Source organism: Mesoplodon densirostris, chromosome 15, assembly GCF_025265405.1.
Source record: "Mesoplodon densirostris isolate mMesDen1 chromosome 15, mMesDen1 primary haplotype, whole genome shotgun sequence".
Taxonomy (NCBI): Eukaryota; Metazoa; Chordata; class Mammalia; order Artiodactyla; family Ziphiidae; genus Mesoplodon; species Mesoplodon densirostris.
This window is the reverse complement of record NC_082675.1, coordinates 5,340,859-5,357,998: the sequence shown is the minus strand read 5'-3', so window position 1 is coordinate 5,357,998 and position 17,140 is coordinate 5,340,859. Positions and strand designations below refer to the sequence as shown.

Below are 17,140 nucleotides of genomic sequence, written 5' to 3'. Positions count from 1 at the left end.
CGTGAACAAGGTTAGAGGACGGATTGTCCCTTTGTTTGGGGTGTGTTGCTGGGCTCTCCAGGGCTGGGCCGGGGAACATTCTGGTTGGGGTCGGGGCAGAGCTCTGGCGTCTTCGTCCAGGTTTGCAACTGGGCAGGCAGTTCACGTTTAGGACTGCGGGACGCATGTTCCAGGCCAGGGGAGCGGCGCGTGCCGAGGCCCCAAGGGGACCGAGATGGGGGTGGTGCGGAGGCTGGGAGGAGGCCCTCACGGCCGGATGTGGGCAGTCGATTCGGGTGGTGGAGCTGGATGAGGGGGGAGGGCAGGGTCCCCCAGAGATTTCGGGGCTGTGCCGCAGGACGGGTGTCTTCCGCGTGACGTGACACCCCTTTGGGGCTTTGAACTTGGTGGCGCTACACGATCCCCCCGTGAACTGTGGGGTCGAGGGCAGACCGGGGAGACCGGGGCTCAGGCTGGCGGAGCCTTGGAGGAGCTGCGTCTGCAGGCGGCTCCTTGCAGGGCTCCGGGCTGGGGCAAGCCGGGGAGCTGCCTCGTTCTTTGTGGGGTGCTTCCCAGCAGCACTCGCGAAAAACACACAGCGCTGAGCACACAGGCACGGGCGCCCGCGCTTCATGAACTCTGTGTTTTTTAAACCGCCTTACCCAAGCCCTGGAGACAGACGGGGAGGCCTGGCCGTTCCTTCACACAAGCAGGCCTGGGGCCCAGCCCCGGGGACGCCGTGGCAGTCTTTACACATCGCTGAGGGCACGGTTTGCAGACAGACACCTGCGACTTGGGGAGAGGGGGCGGATGGGGGATGAGCAGAAATCCGCATGCTGCTCTGTGTGGTTGGTGGCTGGAGGTCTCTGTACCTGTGGCTGAGGCCGTCACTGCTGTCTGTCAGCGTGTGATGGGTCCCTGGTCTCCTGTTGAAATACGGGTGACGCCTTAATTCTCAGAGGTTATCTGGAATTAGCTAATCAGACTACCTGAGTTTATGGAATAAGTGAGGAGGGGGTGGGGATTGTGTACGTTTCCTGATCCCCACAACCTCCCAGCTCCCAAAACAGCCTTCACCAGGACACAGCGACCCAGGAGGCGTCTGCGGTTTTAGTGGTGGCAGGGTGTCCCAGAGAAGTGAAGAGAAGAAAGGGACAGGAGGCAGGAAAGACAGTAGTTCTGAGCCGTGGATCCTGCCCCTCCCAGCCCAGCCGGCCCTGGTTCTGTGTGTCTGTGCCTCTGAGCTCCGTCAAGCATCAGACAGCACATGGCTGTCTCCCGGGAATGAATCTCGCCAGCCAGGTGCGAAGGGATGGGTTTTGCCGCCCAGAGCGGGGAGGAGGGACCTGGATTTTATGGCCTCCTTCAGCCCCCAGGGGAAAACAGCCATTAGTTAGGAAGGTAGAGCTTTCGTGGAAGGAAACAGAACATGAAGTAACACTCCCCCCTTGAAAACACAATGATTTCTACTCAGCATAACGTGTTGTTCTCAGTGCAAACTCGGGGACAAAGGACTAGATTTTAAACGTTCAAAAAGAGAAGATGAGTGGTTTCCTAAGTTTCATAAAAATGTGAGCTTATTTAAAAGGGGGGATGGGTCAGGAATTCCAGGCATGGCCCCTGTCCTGACAGAAGCTCCCACGGCCCTCTCCACTCCCCTGGAAAACGATCGCGAGCGCTCAGAATTTGCGGGGTCTCAATTCTGTGGCCTCCTTTGGTCCCCCCGAGAGAAAACATCCTGCAGTTGGGAAGATGGTGGGTTTATGTGCAGACAGTTGTTTTAAGTAGAGTCAAAGGTTAAAGGGAGCCGGGGTGCCCTGCAGACGTGTCAATGCTGGCCTCAGAGTAGCGCAGGTGTTGGAACTGGCTTTCAACTACATATTAAGCATTCATTCAACCCAGAAAAATGACGTGTCTTGGATTTCGCCATCTTGTCCGAAATGGGTCACTCCTTTGAGAAAGCTTTGGTGCCTGGACTATGCAGGAGCCTTGATGAGTTTCTGGTGTCTTCTTAACTTCAGCATCACCATCCTTGGAACGGGCGCGAAGTGGCTGTCAGTGCTGGAAGAGAAAGACGTGAAGCCAGGTAAGTGTGCCTCCTAGGGCGTCCGTTCCCTGTCTCACCAGCCGCGGAAATCACATCCACTCTGTTACCTGGTTCCTGCAAGCCAGGCAGAGGGTGTCGGGTTTGGCTCTAATCTCTCAGTGATTCTGGCTCTAGTGGAAACTCACAGTCTCCAGACGCTGCACACGATCCTGTCCACCGGCTCACCACTGAAAGCCCAGAGCTACGACTATGTCTACAGATGCATCAAGAGCAGCGTCCTCCTGGGCTCCATCTCAGGTACAGCCCCCGCCATGTGCCTGTGCCGTGGAGAAGGTTCTGGAAGAACCAGAGGACTCGGGGACCAGGCTTGGCCCTTAAGCGTGCTTCCCCTGTGACCCAGCAAGTCCACCGGCTTGAATTTATCTGCGTGAACAGTCAGCAGGGCATGCACGTTTGCACGGTCGATGTTCCTTATTCTCGATAGTTATGTTCTAGGGAGAGGCTACAAACACTGACTCAGCCATTCCTGAACCTTTGCCGGGCGTGGAGAACATACATACACACTGCACGCTGATCATAACCTTAGATCCTAAACAACTCATCCTGGTAGATTCTATTTTCTTTACAAAAGAGAAAACAAGGTTCGCACGTGCCAGGTGACTGGCCTGAGGCCACCCACTAGCTGGGTGCAGAGTGGGATTCAAACCTGCTCCTGCCGCCTCAGAGCAGAGCATCCCGCCCGCCCAGCGCATCCCCTGGTCCTCCCCAGAGCCCGCCTGGTGGGCAGGGGTGCTGCGGTCGGATGGGCGTGGGGCTGTCTGCTGGGCCGGCCCAGCCCATCTCGGGGTAGCCACGTGTGTTAGGCTCTTGGCCTGTCCACCTGCCGCTGTCCCGAGCGCCCCAGCTCCAACCCAGAAGCCGCACTTCTGCTCCCAGCACTGTGCTTCCTTGGGGCGCGAGACTGCCCCGAGCTTGCTGGTCACGGCCGTGAACGCGACTCTCCCGTCTTCATGGGACGCGCCAGCCGGTACCTCGAGGTGTCTGGAGGAGGGGGGCAGGTCCGCACGCTTCGATTCCGCCCGGAATTAATCCTGCCAGGTGTTGAAGCATCGAAACACTATGTGGGTTTCGATAGCCCTGCCCCACCGCGTTCATATACGCAGAGCGTGATCGGGGAGAGAAGACACTTCTTAAATCACAAGGCTGTCTTTTTAGGTGGACAAACAGGTGTAAAGGGGAGCACGGACACCAGTGTCCGGATCGCCGAGTCTAGGAAGGGACCAAGTCGGGGCTCCGTGTATGCCCCCTGCCCACGGCCTCCCCCGCCTTTCCTCCCTGGGCTGCCATCTCCAGCCGCTGTGTGCCCCAGTGGGCCCCGTGCGTGTCCCTGTACCCACAGAGCATCCCGCACCGCGAGCACGTGTGAGGGGGCAGTTGTCACCGGCTGGGCCCAGGTCCAGGCGTTAATGCCACTCCCTCTTGATGGCACCCGGGGTCCGACTCTCTTTCGAGCCCCTCCCTGAAACGGAGTGTTTCGCATCCAGCACGTGCTCTCGTGCGGGAGACGCGCACTCCAGGGACCACAGGGTTTCTGCTTCTCCGATGATTAAGTGAACATAAACCACAGCAAAGAGACTGCACGTGACCCGTCTGCTGCGGCAGTTCCTGCAGACAGGTCTGATGGGGCGAAGCTTCCACTTTCGTGAACCTGAGTCTAGGATTTCCGTGCGGCCACAAGAGGTCATTTATTTGGTTTCTCCTTCAGCACGAAGCCCTGGTCAAAACGATAAATCACCCGGACACGGGAGGTTCAGTCCAGTTTCTAAGTCACCTCCCCGCTCCCTCCCTGAAGAGAAGCTCAGCTCTCTGGGAGTTTTTCAGTATTTATCTGGAGAAAGAGTAGTATATATTTGTCCTCCGGGGTCTTTCTCCTTTATTGTTCATTAATAAAAAACATGGACAGTTTGTCTCGGTCTTCTGAAATTTTTTTTTTTTTTTTGGCCGTGCTGTGTGGCTTGTGGGATCCTACTTCCCCAACCAGAGATCGAACCCAGGCCCTTGGCAGTGAAAGCCCGGAGCCCTAACCACTGGACCGCTGGGGAAGTCCTGGTCTTGCGAATCTTGAATCTCCTTTTGTTTGCAGGTGGCACCGACATCATATCTTGCTTCGTGGGCCAGAATCCTTCCATTCCTGTGTACAGAGGGGAGATTCAGGCCCGGAACCTGGGCATGGCCGTGGAGGTGTGGAACGAGGAAGGTGACGGCTCCAAACCCTTTCTCTCTCTGGGACGAGGTGTGAGTGGTAACTTAGATACGCTTGGATGTGTAACTTTGCTTGGGGCCAGTTCTCCAAAACCGCCCCGTCTGAGGGGCCGGCCCCTGCCACTGCTCACAGACTGATGGCCCCCGAGCCTGGCTGAACACCCGCCGGGCTCCCCGGCCTCCTGCAGCCCATCCGGCTGAGGAGTAGGTGTTGGCCTGCAGCACAGACGGAGGGCCACGTGCTTGGAACACCAGGCAGGCATGCAAACTTTGGGGATGCTGCTGAGGCCACCCCACTGCCTCAGTAGCCTCGTGCCCTGACCCTGATGAGGACCCAGAGCAAGGTGCAGGACCCGAGGGGCAGTGCGATACCATTTGTGCAGCGTTTAGAAACACTCAAAATGACATGTTATTCAGGTGCATGTAGATGTGGTAAAATTATTAATCCACATAAGGGAACGGTACAGGATTGAAGTCAAGAGCGAGAGCGGGGGGAGTGTGGTGGGGAACGTTAGTGTGGCTTTCGGTAACGCCGGGCTGATGGGCATGTGGGTGGGGCCGGCTGCATGGCTTTGGATATGTCTGAAATACTCTGGGATAGCTCATAGCTTAAAAAAAGAGAGAAGGAGAGAAAGAGAGCCGGGGCGTTTGGCTGTGGTGTGTGCTCAGTTTAGCTTTCATTCCTCCCCGGCCAGGAAAGGCAGTCTGGGGGGAGAGCGGTGAACTGGTGTGTACCAAGCCGCTCCCCTGTCAGCCCACGCACTTCTGGAACGACGAGAACGGGAGCAAGTACCGGAAGGCGTATTTCTCCAAATTCCCAGGTGGGTCGGGATGCAGGTGCATCTGCCCAGACTCCTGCCCGGGCTGGGCCTTCGGTGTCTAATTCTGGATGCGCCTGCCCGCTGCCGCCCCCCTCCACCCCAAAGCCCGGTGAGGTTGCTCGCAGCTCATTCTGCCAGAGGGGCGATGATGAATTTCTGATCAGTATCTTGTCACTGTCAGCTTGAAGCCATCTTACAAAACCCTAATCTGGGTTTAGATGACTGTTAACCACCCTCTGTGCCCCGAGCCCCTTGGCCCGGAGCCCTGCTCCCGGCCGCCGGCATGACCCGCTGGTTTGCCTGCGTAGGGGTGGGAGGCCCACTCACTTACCCAGGCTCGTCTGCCTGTCGGGGAGAGATGCGTGTGCGAGAGGTGTCTGGCTGGGGTTTCCTCTGTCTCACACCCCATCATCCAGTCCTCATGGAGGTGATGGGAGAAGAGAGCTTTTGCAGTGGGATGATTGATTCCAGGCCATCCCTCACTCAGGCTGCCACCCTCCGTTCATCTTCGGAGTGGTGTCTTGCCCCAGAGCTGGAAAGTCTCTTTATTTAAAGCTCTGATTCCTGCCTCCTTACCTTATTTCATAAGCAGCCTCGAGTGACTGCAGCTGTGTTTCATAATGTAGCAAGCCTTCTGCTCCAGAGTTATGTACACCTAAGTACTTGCTCTCTTCAACCTCTAGAAAGGTAATTCTGTTTTGCATAAACCACATGTGGTGAATCAGAAAGTGGCAGGTGACCATCAGGGGTAGAAGATGCCATGGGTCCGTCCCGTTTCTCTACTCGGCCTTGTGTGTTCCCGTGTAATGTCCCACGTAAAAGCCATCATACCTGGCATAGCACGTCGCATATGAGGGTAGCGGGAGCATCCCTCCCCGCCATGTGGCCTGGCCTCCGTTGGATGCCTGCTGCATTTAAGCCCCACCTTGGGTCCTGCCAGTGTGTAGCTGTTCAGACAGACTAAAGCGGACTAGAGAGAGAGAGAGAGGTTCCTCAAATGACCTTGAAGAGGAGTTAGGGCTCCTGTCCTAGGAACGGATTAGAACCTCAGCTTGAAGATCCGTCTAAGAAATGACATCTCTTTGAAAACTCTTTTCTGTCACCTTTTGTTATATATGCAAGGGTTCGCATGATAAATGTCTTTCAGGATTAATTTCAGAAAAAGTCTTTATTTCCAAAGCTCTGATATTCCTTCTTGGAGAAAACAAATACTTGGTGACCTGTTACATTTTCCACTTTTGCCTTGGCTGCCAGGAAACTCAGAGCTGCCATCATTGCTTTGTTGTAGCAGTCCTCTCACCCCAGTGCAGAGTTTCTGATTCTTTCAATAATCCCATCATATAGTTGGCTTTATAGGTAGCTTCCTCAAGTACTTTCTGGAAGTAGGTGTGACATACGAATAAATACGGAGAAATAAGGGCAGATGAGATAATGGGATCTGAAGCTGTTGGTCATGGTCAGGGTGGACACAGGCTGAAATTCTCCAGGCCCAGCACTGAGAGATTCTTGGACTGTACAGGACATGGCTCGATGATAAAAGAAAACAACAATAGGAGGCAAGGTCTTCCTTTCTGCAACAGGCATCTGACTTACAGACATCACTACCCTGAAAAATCAGGCCAGGTGAAAATGTAAACTGACAAGGTGCCGATATGGAAAAGTATCCAAGAATTTATTAAGTGACAACTAGGAGTTCAGAACCGAGGGCATTGTATCCCTTCTCTGTGAGTTTTTAAAAGGAAACGTATGCATGTATGTGTGTGAATGATATGAGCCATTTTCATTTTCTTTGTGACTTTTTGTTTGTTTTTTTTTTTTTTTTTTTTTTTTGCTGTACGCGGGCCTCTCACTGCTGTGGCCTCTCCCGTTGCGGAACACAGGCTCCGGACACACAGGCTCCGCGGCCATGGCTCGCGGGCCCAGCCGCTCCGCGGCATGTGGGATCTTCCGGGATCGGGGCACGAAACCTAGTCCCCTGCATCGGCAGGCGGACTCTCAACCACTGCGCCACCAGGGAAGCCCTCTTTGTGACTTTTAATTATTTTTAAAAACCTAATAAAAATTTAAAAGGAAATTAAAAGCAGACTTTAGGAAGATTTAGATCATTCTGATTCTTCAAAGCAGTGATTTCAGCTCTGACTTTCCTGGTAGTCAAGGCAAAAATGGAAGTATGATGGGTACAGATGACTGAAGATGATAAATTCCAAATAGGAGACCAGGCCTGCCCATGCGCCATCAAGATTTTGAGCTTGATGAGATGGAGCAGCCAAAGCTTCCATTGGCCCTCGTTAGCAAAACAGGTCCAGTGGTCATAGGTCCTTCAACAAGAGAAGCGTGTATGTGCAATGTGTTGCTTATTTATATTTACATTTATGTACATGGAAAGCTGGGCCTTTTTTTTTTTTTTTTTAATGTACAGGTATACATGCTCACTCTAAAAAGATTTTAGGCAGTAGACCTCCAGGAATTAAAAGCAGGAGAAAGGCTGGGTTTGCCCATCCATCCTGGTGTATTTGTTCACGGGTCCCATCACTGAAATGGGAGAGCAGGAGGAGAATCAGAGTGAAGCAAAATCACCTGCCATGAAAACAAGAGAGTTTGAACCGCAGGCCCAGGGGCATGGAAACCTAGAAGGAAACCCTTAATTTCTCTGACGTGGCAACCGGGCAGCAGAGCCTCCAGCCACTTGTGGATTCATCCCCTCAGCTTTGGTTTTGCAAGAGGTTGAAGCATGTCATTTCATTTTCACAAATGAAAACTTCTTCCGGGAGATTTGCATCTTCCTTTTTCTTTGCATTTCCAGGGCTTTAGTAAGGATCAGACTCATGGGAGGTCTGACTCCATATAAGCCAGACTGTGTGTCGATCTTGGCACCCAAGTTCCAAAATGAAAAAGGATTCCCAGGAGGTGGGTGGGACAGGCCCTGCTGCTTTGTCTGCAGCTTGCTGTCTCCTGGGACCACCATTTATAAGCCTGGATTTCTGAGTAGCCATACACATGTGCTTCTGCAAAACTTTGGCATGTCATTTGCAAGCCTAGGAATGACTTTTCCACCCGTTTGTGTAGGGGAACCCTTTAAATATCCAATTAGAAAGGAGAGGTTTCAGCCACAGCAATCAGACAAGAAAAAGAAATAAGATGCATCCATATTGGAAGGGAAGAAGTAAAACCGTCACTGTTTGCAGGTGACGTGATGCTATACATAGAAAACCCTAAAGTCTCCACCCGAAAGCTATTGGAACTAATACATGAATTTAGTAAAGTTGTAGGACACAAGATTAAGGTACAGAAATGTGTTGTTTTCCTGTACACTAATGAACCATCAGAAAGAGGAAGCAAGAAAACAATTCCTTTAAAGCTGCATCAAAAAGAATAAGATACCTCGTGGGGAAAAAAAAGAAAAGGTTTTATTTTTTAGCTTGGGGAGGAGGGAGGAAGGCCCTCGAGGCCTCCCGTCCTCTTTGCTCAGAATAAATGAGCTCATGAGGCCTTTCCTTCTCTTCCATGGCCTCCCAAGCACTGCACGCTTTCTGCAGGCAGGGGACCTGGGCTTCATCTCCGGAGAAGCCTTGGTCGTGGCTTGTAGCCACTTGTTGGGATGAGGGCCTCAACGGAGTATGTAGTCATTGGAGGGGTAGCTGCTCAGAGTCACAGGCCGACTGGGTTATTAGCTCTCACAGTTGGAACGTGTGTCAAGAACTGGGGAGGAAGAGATGGCGTCCGTGAGGACCCTGCGCTGGCTTGGTCTGCCGTTTTCCCCTCGCTGGCTCGCAGGGGCTCTGGGGCTTATTCCAGGAGGCCAGGCAAATGAGTTGCGAGTTGCGCAGAGCCGGCAGAGCTGTGCTCTTGACTGCTCCCTCCCCACCGGGCGCCTCCTCTATTTGTGGGACCCGCCAAGGGAGGAGGCCTCCGGGCAGTTCCCCTGTGAGGCGTGGCTTCTCTCTGCTGCTCCGTGTCGGGTGGAGGATGTGTCCAAAGCTGGGGCCTGATCCCTTGGATCTGCTGCTTTGCTGCATCCAGGACGGGGGCCTCCCCATGAATGTCACCAGCCCAAGGGCCCGGCTGCGCGCTGCGGGCCACGTCGGGGTGGCTCAGGGCGCACGCTGTCAGTGTCACCTGATTCTTCCCTCTTTCTCCGCCCTCCACGTGCCCTGGGTTTTACCTGCTCGTTAAGCCTCTGTCCCTGTGGCTGGTGCCTTAGTTCAGGCTTAGGCTACTGGGACTGTTGCAGTAGCCTCCCACCTGGACATGCTCCTTCTGTTTATTCTGTTGCAAGGTAGACCCCAACCCCTCCAGACCTGCTCCCTCAGCCACCCCAGACCACCCTCTCTTCCCAGGGCGGGGCTTGTACTTTCCCACCCTCCACTCAGAGGCCCCCCTCCAAGCTCCATTGATCTCCCCAGTCCCCCCTTCCCATCCTCACTGCTGGGGTTGCTCTCAGGCCCCGTGAATTCCCGCAGCCCTCGTTGGTACCTGCGGGAGAGGCGTTTCTTGCGCGCTGCCGCGTCTCAGACCTGGGTGTGGGGCGGACCCCACTAGAGGGCGTGCCCTTGGGGGTGGGAGCTGTCCGCTTCACTTCCGCCCCCAGCCCCACGTCACACCTGCTTCTGGGCCTCGGGTGTGTCTGTTGACGAGAGTTACGTTGGTGTCATGCCTTCCGAGGGCGTCTGTCCAGGCAGCCGGTCAGGATCCTGTCCCCTTGGGGTGACCGAGTCCCTCTGCGCCCCCCCCCGGCAGGTGTCTGGGTGCACGGCGACTACTGCAGAATCAACCCCAAGACCAGGGGCGTCGTCATGCTGGGCCGAAGGTGAGGGCTGCGGACTTGGCTTCTCTTCCCTGGGACCCTGCTTCCCGAGGCATCTGGGCGGGGAGAAGGGGGCGCTTCCCGTGTCCTGGACCCTTCCATCTGCTCGGCCTGCGGGGTGGGTTGGCTGCCCCATTTGGGGCCTTTCCTGGCTTCTTCCTGTCTCAGCTTCCCAGGGGTGGGTCTGGGCCTGACCCACATTTCTGTGCCCTGCAGTGGTGGGTCGGGGGGCTTTGGGGTGGGAGGCCTGTGGCCGACGTGCCCCCCATGTCTTGTCTGCCGTCGCTATGGCCCTTCCCGGAGTGAAGGGGGGAGGGGTGCCCGCACCCGGGAGGGGGCACCTGTTGGGGGGAGGGGCAGGGAGGTGGCCGATGTCCCCACACAAGGGACCCCCTTGATAGCTAGCTTTGAGTTTAGAGGGAGAAAGGGGGTGGTTGGGATTAGGAGCTGGGGAGGCGTCAGTGCTGACGGCACGTTGTCGTGGAAAGGGGGTGACTGTCCCTGGGGCCCCTGCGGCGGGCCTCACTCCGGAGCCGCCCCGTGTCCACGACCTCGTCTCTCTCTCCAGCGACAGTACACTCAACCCCAACGGAGTGCGATTCGGCAGCTCGGAAATCTATAACATCGGTGAGCATTCCCCTCTGGCCCGGCATTGTTCTCAGGTCATCCAGGAGCGACACAAGGAGTATCTCAGCGGGGACCTGCTTCCCAAAGATCCCACCTTTTGGCGTAACTCCTGCCCCTTTGCCTCCGGGCATGAGAACAGACATGTATGAGGGTGTCCTTCTTTCTAGAACATGCCTCGTCCACCCTGCTTGTAGCTCAGAAAACCTCAGGACAGGGTTCTTAAGGTCCCGTGGCCCGTCCCCATTCCATTCCATCTCATCCTCACGGTGAGCTCCGTCAGGTTGGTCAGCTGTGTCTACTCTTTATGGGTGAAGAAAGACACACAGAGAGGTTGTGTGATTGCTGACAGGCACACAGCACCATCCAGGACACCAGATAAGACAGTGGGCCTTATGGATGCACAGTAGAGTCACCTGTGAGCCTTCAAAATGTCCCACTGGGGCCACGAAGTCAGCCTCCCAGGGAGGCGGCCTCATGCGGATGACAGAGTCCCAAAGTCATGTCCGGGTTGTGTAATCGGGGTGGAATCTTGATCCATGTGATTCCAGCCTTTCTTCCATCAGTGGAGTACCCTCACCGCGGCACTTGATTCCTTTTCTTATCTTTAAATTTGTAATTGAGTAAGTAAGGTGGGTTCCCGGCTCCTTGGGAGACGTCAGCCCTTCCAGCGCAAGCTACAGCTCTCTGACTCTGCTGGTGATGGGTGTCCTGCCTGTTCCCCGGGGCTCTGGCCAGGGGGGCCAGGGGAGCCACGGCAGTCCCCATCAAGGTGGGGTGGTGTGAGAGCGAGGCCCTGGCCCTGTCTCCGCAGTGGAGGCCTTCAAGGAGGTCCTGGACAGCCTGTGTGTCCCCCAGTACAACAAGGACGGGCAGGAGAGGGTGATCCTCTTCCTGAAGATGGCTTCCGGCCACACCTTCCAGCCCGACCTGGTGAAGAGGATCTGCAGCGCCATCCGCCTGGGCCTGTCCGCCCGGCACGTGCCCAGCCTCATCCTGGAGACCCAGGGCATCCCGGTACGGCCCCGCAAGAGCCCGCATGCTTCCGGAGCTCTCATCTAGACGGTTGCTCATGCTTTATATATAGTTGGTCCCCGTTGCCTGGCAACCCCATCCTGTTTTCTTTTCTGCCATCTCCCTCTCTCTTTTTCTTTTTTTTTTTTAACTCTTCCTAAATTGCATGTAAAGCAACTTCTGCTAAATACCAGTCTTCAGAGGGCAAGCAGGCCCAGCCTGGCACGTCCAACTGGCTTTTCCTCTGTGTGGTTTTAGCGTGTGCTCAAATTATTAATGCAAAAATTAATTTTAACTTTTTAAAGAGTCGCTGGGTTGCCGTTGCTGTTGCCTTTTAACTTTAAGTTCTGCCTGCAGAAAGAAGATTTGAATCTATTTAGAGGCACAGCTCCAGAAAGCTGCCCCCCCCAACAATACTTTGTTTAGGTTCTCAGTGGGGGAGGAGGTGCACTCAGATCGGATCACGGCTTTAACTTGTGTCGCTTACAAAACGAAGGCCTCTGTCAGCCGAGAAGACCTCTGTGTATACACGTGTGTGTGTATACACGTGTGTGTGCACACAGTGTCAGTGCACAGCTGAGCCAAGCCTGCAGAGTAGCCGTTCACAGAGGCGGGGACGGGAACGGATTAACTGGGCCACCAGGGGAAGGAGAGTCTGGATGTCGCTCCCCACGCAGGGGCGGGCATATGAGGTGCAGTCAGAACCAGGGCTTTTTATACCGTCCACACGTTTCCTTTCCACTTTGGTTATGCGTAGGAAGGGCCTCGTGGCCTGGGAGTTCTCTTGAAGTTCTCTTCGGTGGCTCTCAGGGAGAGAAGGGACTTCTTGAGTCAGTGACACTCACTGCCTTTTCCCTGGTGAGGTTCTTAGGCTTCCCTTCAGTGGATCAGTTCTGTCTGGATGTGGAACAGTTTGGGGAACTAGAATGTGATAGTCCTTTGATAGAACGAATCTGTGTCCTTTGCTGCCGAAATGGTGATTCGCAAACTGTATCTGCTCAAGAGAAGAGTGGAGCGGTTTGCTGGAAGGTGAGGAACATCCCAGCCTGTCTCTCTTTCCGCCCTCAGCCTGGCTCTCGTCCCCTGACTTCCAGGCACACAGTTCAGCTCTCTCCTCCTCCGTCCGCTTGGCCTGTGAAGTCGTTTCAAGGGTCCCTGGGGCTTTTTCAAGCACCCTCGTGTTCCCAGATCCCTGTGGTCCGAACTAATGGAGCGCTTCGGAGAGGGTTCGCCCTGTGCCACCAGGCTGGGGGTGGGGTGGGTCCGTCCCAGCCACAGGGACTCGGGGCTGGACACGGCCAAGGTCACGGCCGGGGGTCTGGTCACACCAAGGGCAACATGAACGGGCATCTGAGGCCCTGCCAGGCTGGAGGGCCCGGCGGCCACGAGTGCCCTGATCTCGGCAGGTCTTTGTCACCCGTCACAGCTGACGTGCTGGCCCATCCTGACGGGAGGCTGTGCCTTATCTCTTGGGTCGGGGGGTAGGGAGGGGGCCGAGCAGGAGTCCAGGGACCTTCTGCTCCACCCCCAGCCCTTCTCACCAGGAAGCAGGAGAAGGATTTCTTCTAAAACGACGCCTTGTTTGTTTTGTCAGCTGATGCAGGCTGTTCTTGGGGCTTTAAAGCACAGAAAGCACGCGAGACGCTTGCATTTCAGGGCGAGGGGCTGAGACACCCCAGTGACAGGTGGTCCCTCAGAAGCCGGTGCTCAGATCCTTAATTAGTTCACACGTAGACTGAGGTTTTCAATGAATGAATTTTAATTACATCTCAGGATAAAAAAAAAAAAGTGCCAGTGCGAGGAGAGATCAGGGCACCGGCGGCTTTATTAAAGGGCTCTCTGTTTGTTCCAGAATTTTCCTGGTCCCTAAACACGCCAGCACAGCCGCCAAATGACCATTGGGGTTAAAGATGAAACGCGTGCTACGAATTTTAGAGGGGCCTTTGAGCATTTGGACAGAGTCCGACTATGGGAAAAGCAGTGCCCCATCTCATTCAGATGACGGTTCTGGGGGAAGATTTGCCGGAAGTTTGGCGAGGCTCTTGGACGAAGCTCACTTTCCGGTGGTCAGGGACAGTCACAGGAAGCCAGCCCACTCCTGAAATCAGCTAGCCTTTCTAATAGAATACAGTGTAAGAAAGTAAATGTAAGTAAGGAAGAGGCAGTGTAACAGCGAGGCACGTCCGAGAGCTGTGTGCGCCTTAAGTCATCAGCTTGCCCACAGCCTCAGGGTGGTGCTCTGGGCCCCAGTTGATGTTCCAGGGGACAAACCCAGGTTAAGGAACTTGCTCACGGTCACCCACCGAGCATCGCTCGCTCTCGTCGCCCCGGGTCACAGTGGTCGTTTCGGCTTGGATGTGCCCAGATGTCAGAGCTGAGGGACTTCTTTCCCCTTCGGGTCTAAACGCTCTTTCTGTCTGCTTCCTCCCCTCCCCCGGCAGTACACCCGCAACGGCAAGAAAGTGGAAATGGCCGTGAAGCAGATCATCGCTGGGAAAACCGTGGAGCACTGCAGAACCTTCTCGAACCCCGAGACCCTGGATTTGTACCGGGACGTCCCCGAGCTGCAGGACTTCTGAGCCAGGCCAGCTGGCACGTCCCTGAGCCACACAGGTCTGTACTGTCACTTCTTTGCGTTCAAGAAGTTACTCAGAGGGGCTTCCCTGGTGGCGCAGTGGTTAGCAATCCGCCTGCCAGTGCAGGGGACACGGGTTCGTGCCCCGGTCCGGGAGGATCCCACATGCCGCGGAGCAACGAAGCCCGTGCGCCACAACTACTGAAGCCTGCGCTCTAGACCCTGTGCTCTGCGACGAGAGAAGCCACCGCAATGAGAAGCCCGCTCGCCGCAACTAGAGAAAGCCCGGGTGCAGCAACGAAGACCCAACGCAGCCAAAAATAAATAAATGAATAAATAAATTAATTAATAAAAAAAAAAAAAGAAAGAAATGACTTAGAAACCTACGGCTCTTCGAGAAGGAGTTTGCACCAAGTCCGTAGGCCTGGGGAAGAGCGATGCTGTGTTCTGCAGTTCCATCTGGTGGGTCCCTGAGTCTTCCACCCGCCGCAGGGGAACCCTGACCTTCAGGGGCGTGTGTGTGGTCGTCTGGAGAGTGTATGTCTTTGCACACTCGCAGGGAGGAGCTGGGGTCTCCTGTGCGTGCACCGGCGTGGCCAATGCCTGGTCCCCATCCAGGGCCCGCAGGCATCCTGGTGACGGCTCACCCCAGGGCAGTGACCGGCCTGCAGCCTTGTACTGTGGTTCCATTTCCCTCTCTTAAGGCCCAGCTCTCTTTCTTCCCTTTGTTTTGGTCTCCTGGCTCTGGCCGCCACCCTTCAGGGCCCATCTGTCTGCTGTGGCACATTACCTGTCACGGGGCCCGTCCCAGGGTGACTTTACAGCATCTCATGGCAGATTCTCAGGACCCCGGGCCGACTGCTCTCCTGCTGTCTGTCTGTCACGGGCGGAATCTGGGCAGCTCCTGGGGGACCCGTGTGTCACACCCAGCCACCGATGCTCCCCAGCAGATAGAGTTCCACTTCCCTTTGGAGAATGAGTGGGTTTCACGTTTTAATAGGATCTCTTAATTTCACGGGCTTTGAGTGGTTTGAAATTTTTTTAATGTTAACTAAGTGTATGGTGTGTGGGTGTTTGAAGGCGTGGGTGATGTCCACGCCGTGGGGAATGTCATTCAGGGATGCGGACGAGCCCCCAGGCCCCAGGTCCTGCTGAGGCAGCGCCGCTGGGTCTCAGGGGACGTGGCCTCACTGCACAGGGCGCCGGGACCTGCACGTCGCCAGCAGCTGTATGTACTTTTGAATGTACTGTTCAGTTCAGCCTCTTAACACACTCCTGTCATCGTAATGTTCATTTTTGTATTTTTTGAAACCGAGGACAGTGAAAAACTTTCTTGAACCCTTTTTCTCGTGGATTATAGAAAAGGGGTAGCACTGAGTTTACTGGAGTTCATTTATGACCACATTTTAAATGCAGAGTAAAGTCCGGAACAGTGATTCTATCCCGGGATAGTAAAGAGGTTTCCCCTCAGGTGGCAGCTCTGAGAAACTGGTGATAGGCAGAGTGTCCCATTCAGAGGGACTCTGAAGCCAAATCTCAGCTGAAAAAAAATGCATCAGGATTGGCCAGCAATGTCTGTCATGGCTAAACGATGGATTGTTTCTTGTCAAGTGTGAATGTCAAGTATAAACTGGGTATTGTAAGAGATTGGATAGGTCTCTGCCAACTTAAAGGCAGACACACAATGTTTAATAAACTATTTCAAACTTCATAAAAAAAACGGGGCAGGTGCTATGAGGCATTTAATACAGTAAGCATATACGTATATGTGCACACACCCGTGCGAGTGGCGTGCTGCGTGTTTTCTCTGAAGCCGGGGCTGGATCTGAGGGCCTAAAGCTGGTGCTGATGGGCCAGCCAGGAGCTGCAACCCACTGGGAGATGTTTGGCCCAGGTGGCGGGGGCATGTCCTGGGTCCCTGCTAGTTAGCGGCCGTGCCTGGTGACCGAATGGTCCCAGAGCGCTTCTCAGTGTGAAGCCACCCCCCAGAGGATGAGGACTTTCCTCACCCTGGGCTCCCCCAGGGCTCAGGGCCACCGGGGTTCTGGACAGCACTTTCTCATCATTGCAGGAGCTGGGTGCCTGGCTCTGTGTTGCAGCATCTGGGCTGCCCCCTGGCAGGGCTCATTTTTCTCGCGTCACGGCAGGTTAGAGGCCGCTGTAGGGCGGGTGTAGGGGCGATAGGTGCCTGGCTCCTCCTGTGCCCTGGGCTCCACCATGCTCGCGTGGGGCTGCTCACCTCCAGCGCCCCGCCCGCGTCCCAGGCAGGAAGGAGGACGTGACCAGGGCCGGGTGAGAAGCAAAGAGCCTGTCCCTCCTCAGCATGCCCCGTTTGTATCAGCAAAACAATGGCTGGGGCTTCCCTGGTGGCGCAGTGGTTGGGAGTCCGCCTGCCGATGCAGGGGACATGGGTTCGTGCCCCGGTCTGGGAAGATCCCACATGCCGCAGAGCGGCTGGGCCCGTGAGCCATGGCTGCTGAGCCTGCGCATCCGGAGCCTGTGCTCCGCAGCGGGAGAGGCCACAACAGTGAGAGGCCCGTGTACCGCAAAAAAAAAAAAAAAAAAAAAAAAAAAAAAAAAAAAAACAATGGCTTTTCTGGAAAGCCCACCCAGTGCACACCTGCTTATGCCTCAGAGGCCAGAACTGGCCGCAGGCCACCTCTCCCTGCGGGGGAGGCTGGACAGCTGAGTGTTTTTAAACCGGGCCTGTTAACCTTTGTGTACAGGCAGACCTCATTTTATTGCACTTTGCTTTATTGTGCTTCGCAGATATTGTGTTTTGGTTTTTTTTTTTTTTTTTTTTTTTACCAGTTGAAGGTTTGTGACAACCCTGTGCAAATCTGTTGGTGCTGTTTGCTTGCTTCATGTCCTTGTGTCACATTTTGGCAATTCTCGCAATATTTCAAACCCTCCACCTGCAAAAAGATTACAACTCACTGAAGGCTCAGACAGAAGTTTTTAGCCATAAAGAATTCTTTAGTTAAGGTACGTACATTTTTGTTTTAGATATAATG

At 54.8% G+C, this 17,140-nt stretch overlaps 1 protein-coding gene across 3 annotated transcripts in view; it reads left to right on the top strand.

Annotated features, from left to right (window-relative positions):
- AACS (acetoacetyl-CoA synthetase) overlaps window positions 1–15,862 on the top strand; it is a 50,141-nt gene extending 34,279 nt beyond the window's left edge. Inside the window, exons 11-18 of one of the 3 annotated variants that reach the window (XM_060118394.1) lie at window positions 2,001–2,065; window positions 2,201–2,323; window positions 4,170–4,283; window positions 4,984–5,109; window positions 9,847–9,916; window positions 10,482–10,540; window positions 11,352–11,554; window positions 13,993–15,860. In XM_060118394.1, the coding sequence (XP_059974377.1) occupies window positions 2,001–2,065; window positions 2,201–2,323; window positions 4,170–4,283; window positions 4,984–5,109; window positions 9,847–9,916; window positions 10,482–10,540; window positions 11,352–11,554; window positions 13,993–14,130 (898 nt within the window). In that variant the 3' untranslated portion in view covers window positions 14,131–15,860. Of the gene's footprint in view, window positions 1–2,000; window positions 2,066–2,200; window positions 2,324–4,169; window positions 4,322–4,983; window positions 5,110–9,846; window positions 9,917–10,481; window positions 10,541–11,351; window positions 11,555–13,992 lie in introns of those variants that run through there. The other 2 variants (XM_060118395.1, XM_060118396.1) reach the window with 2 other exon arrangements.
- Window positions 15,863–17,140: the final 1,278 nt, after the last annotated feature.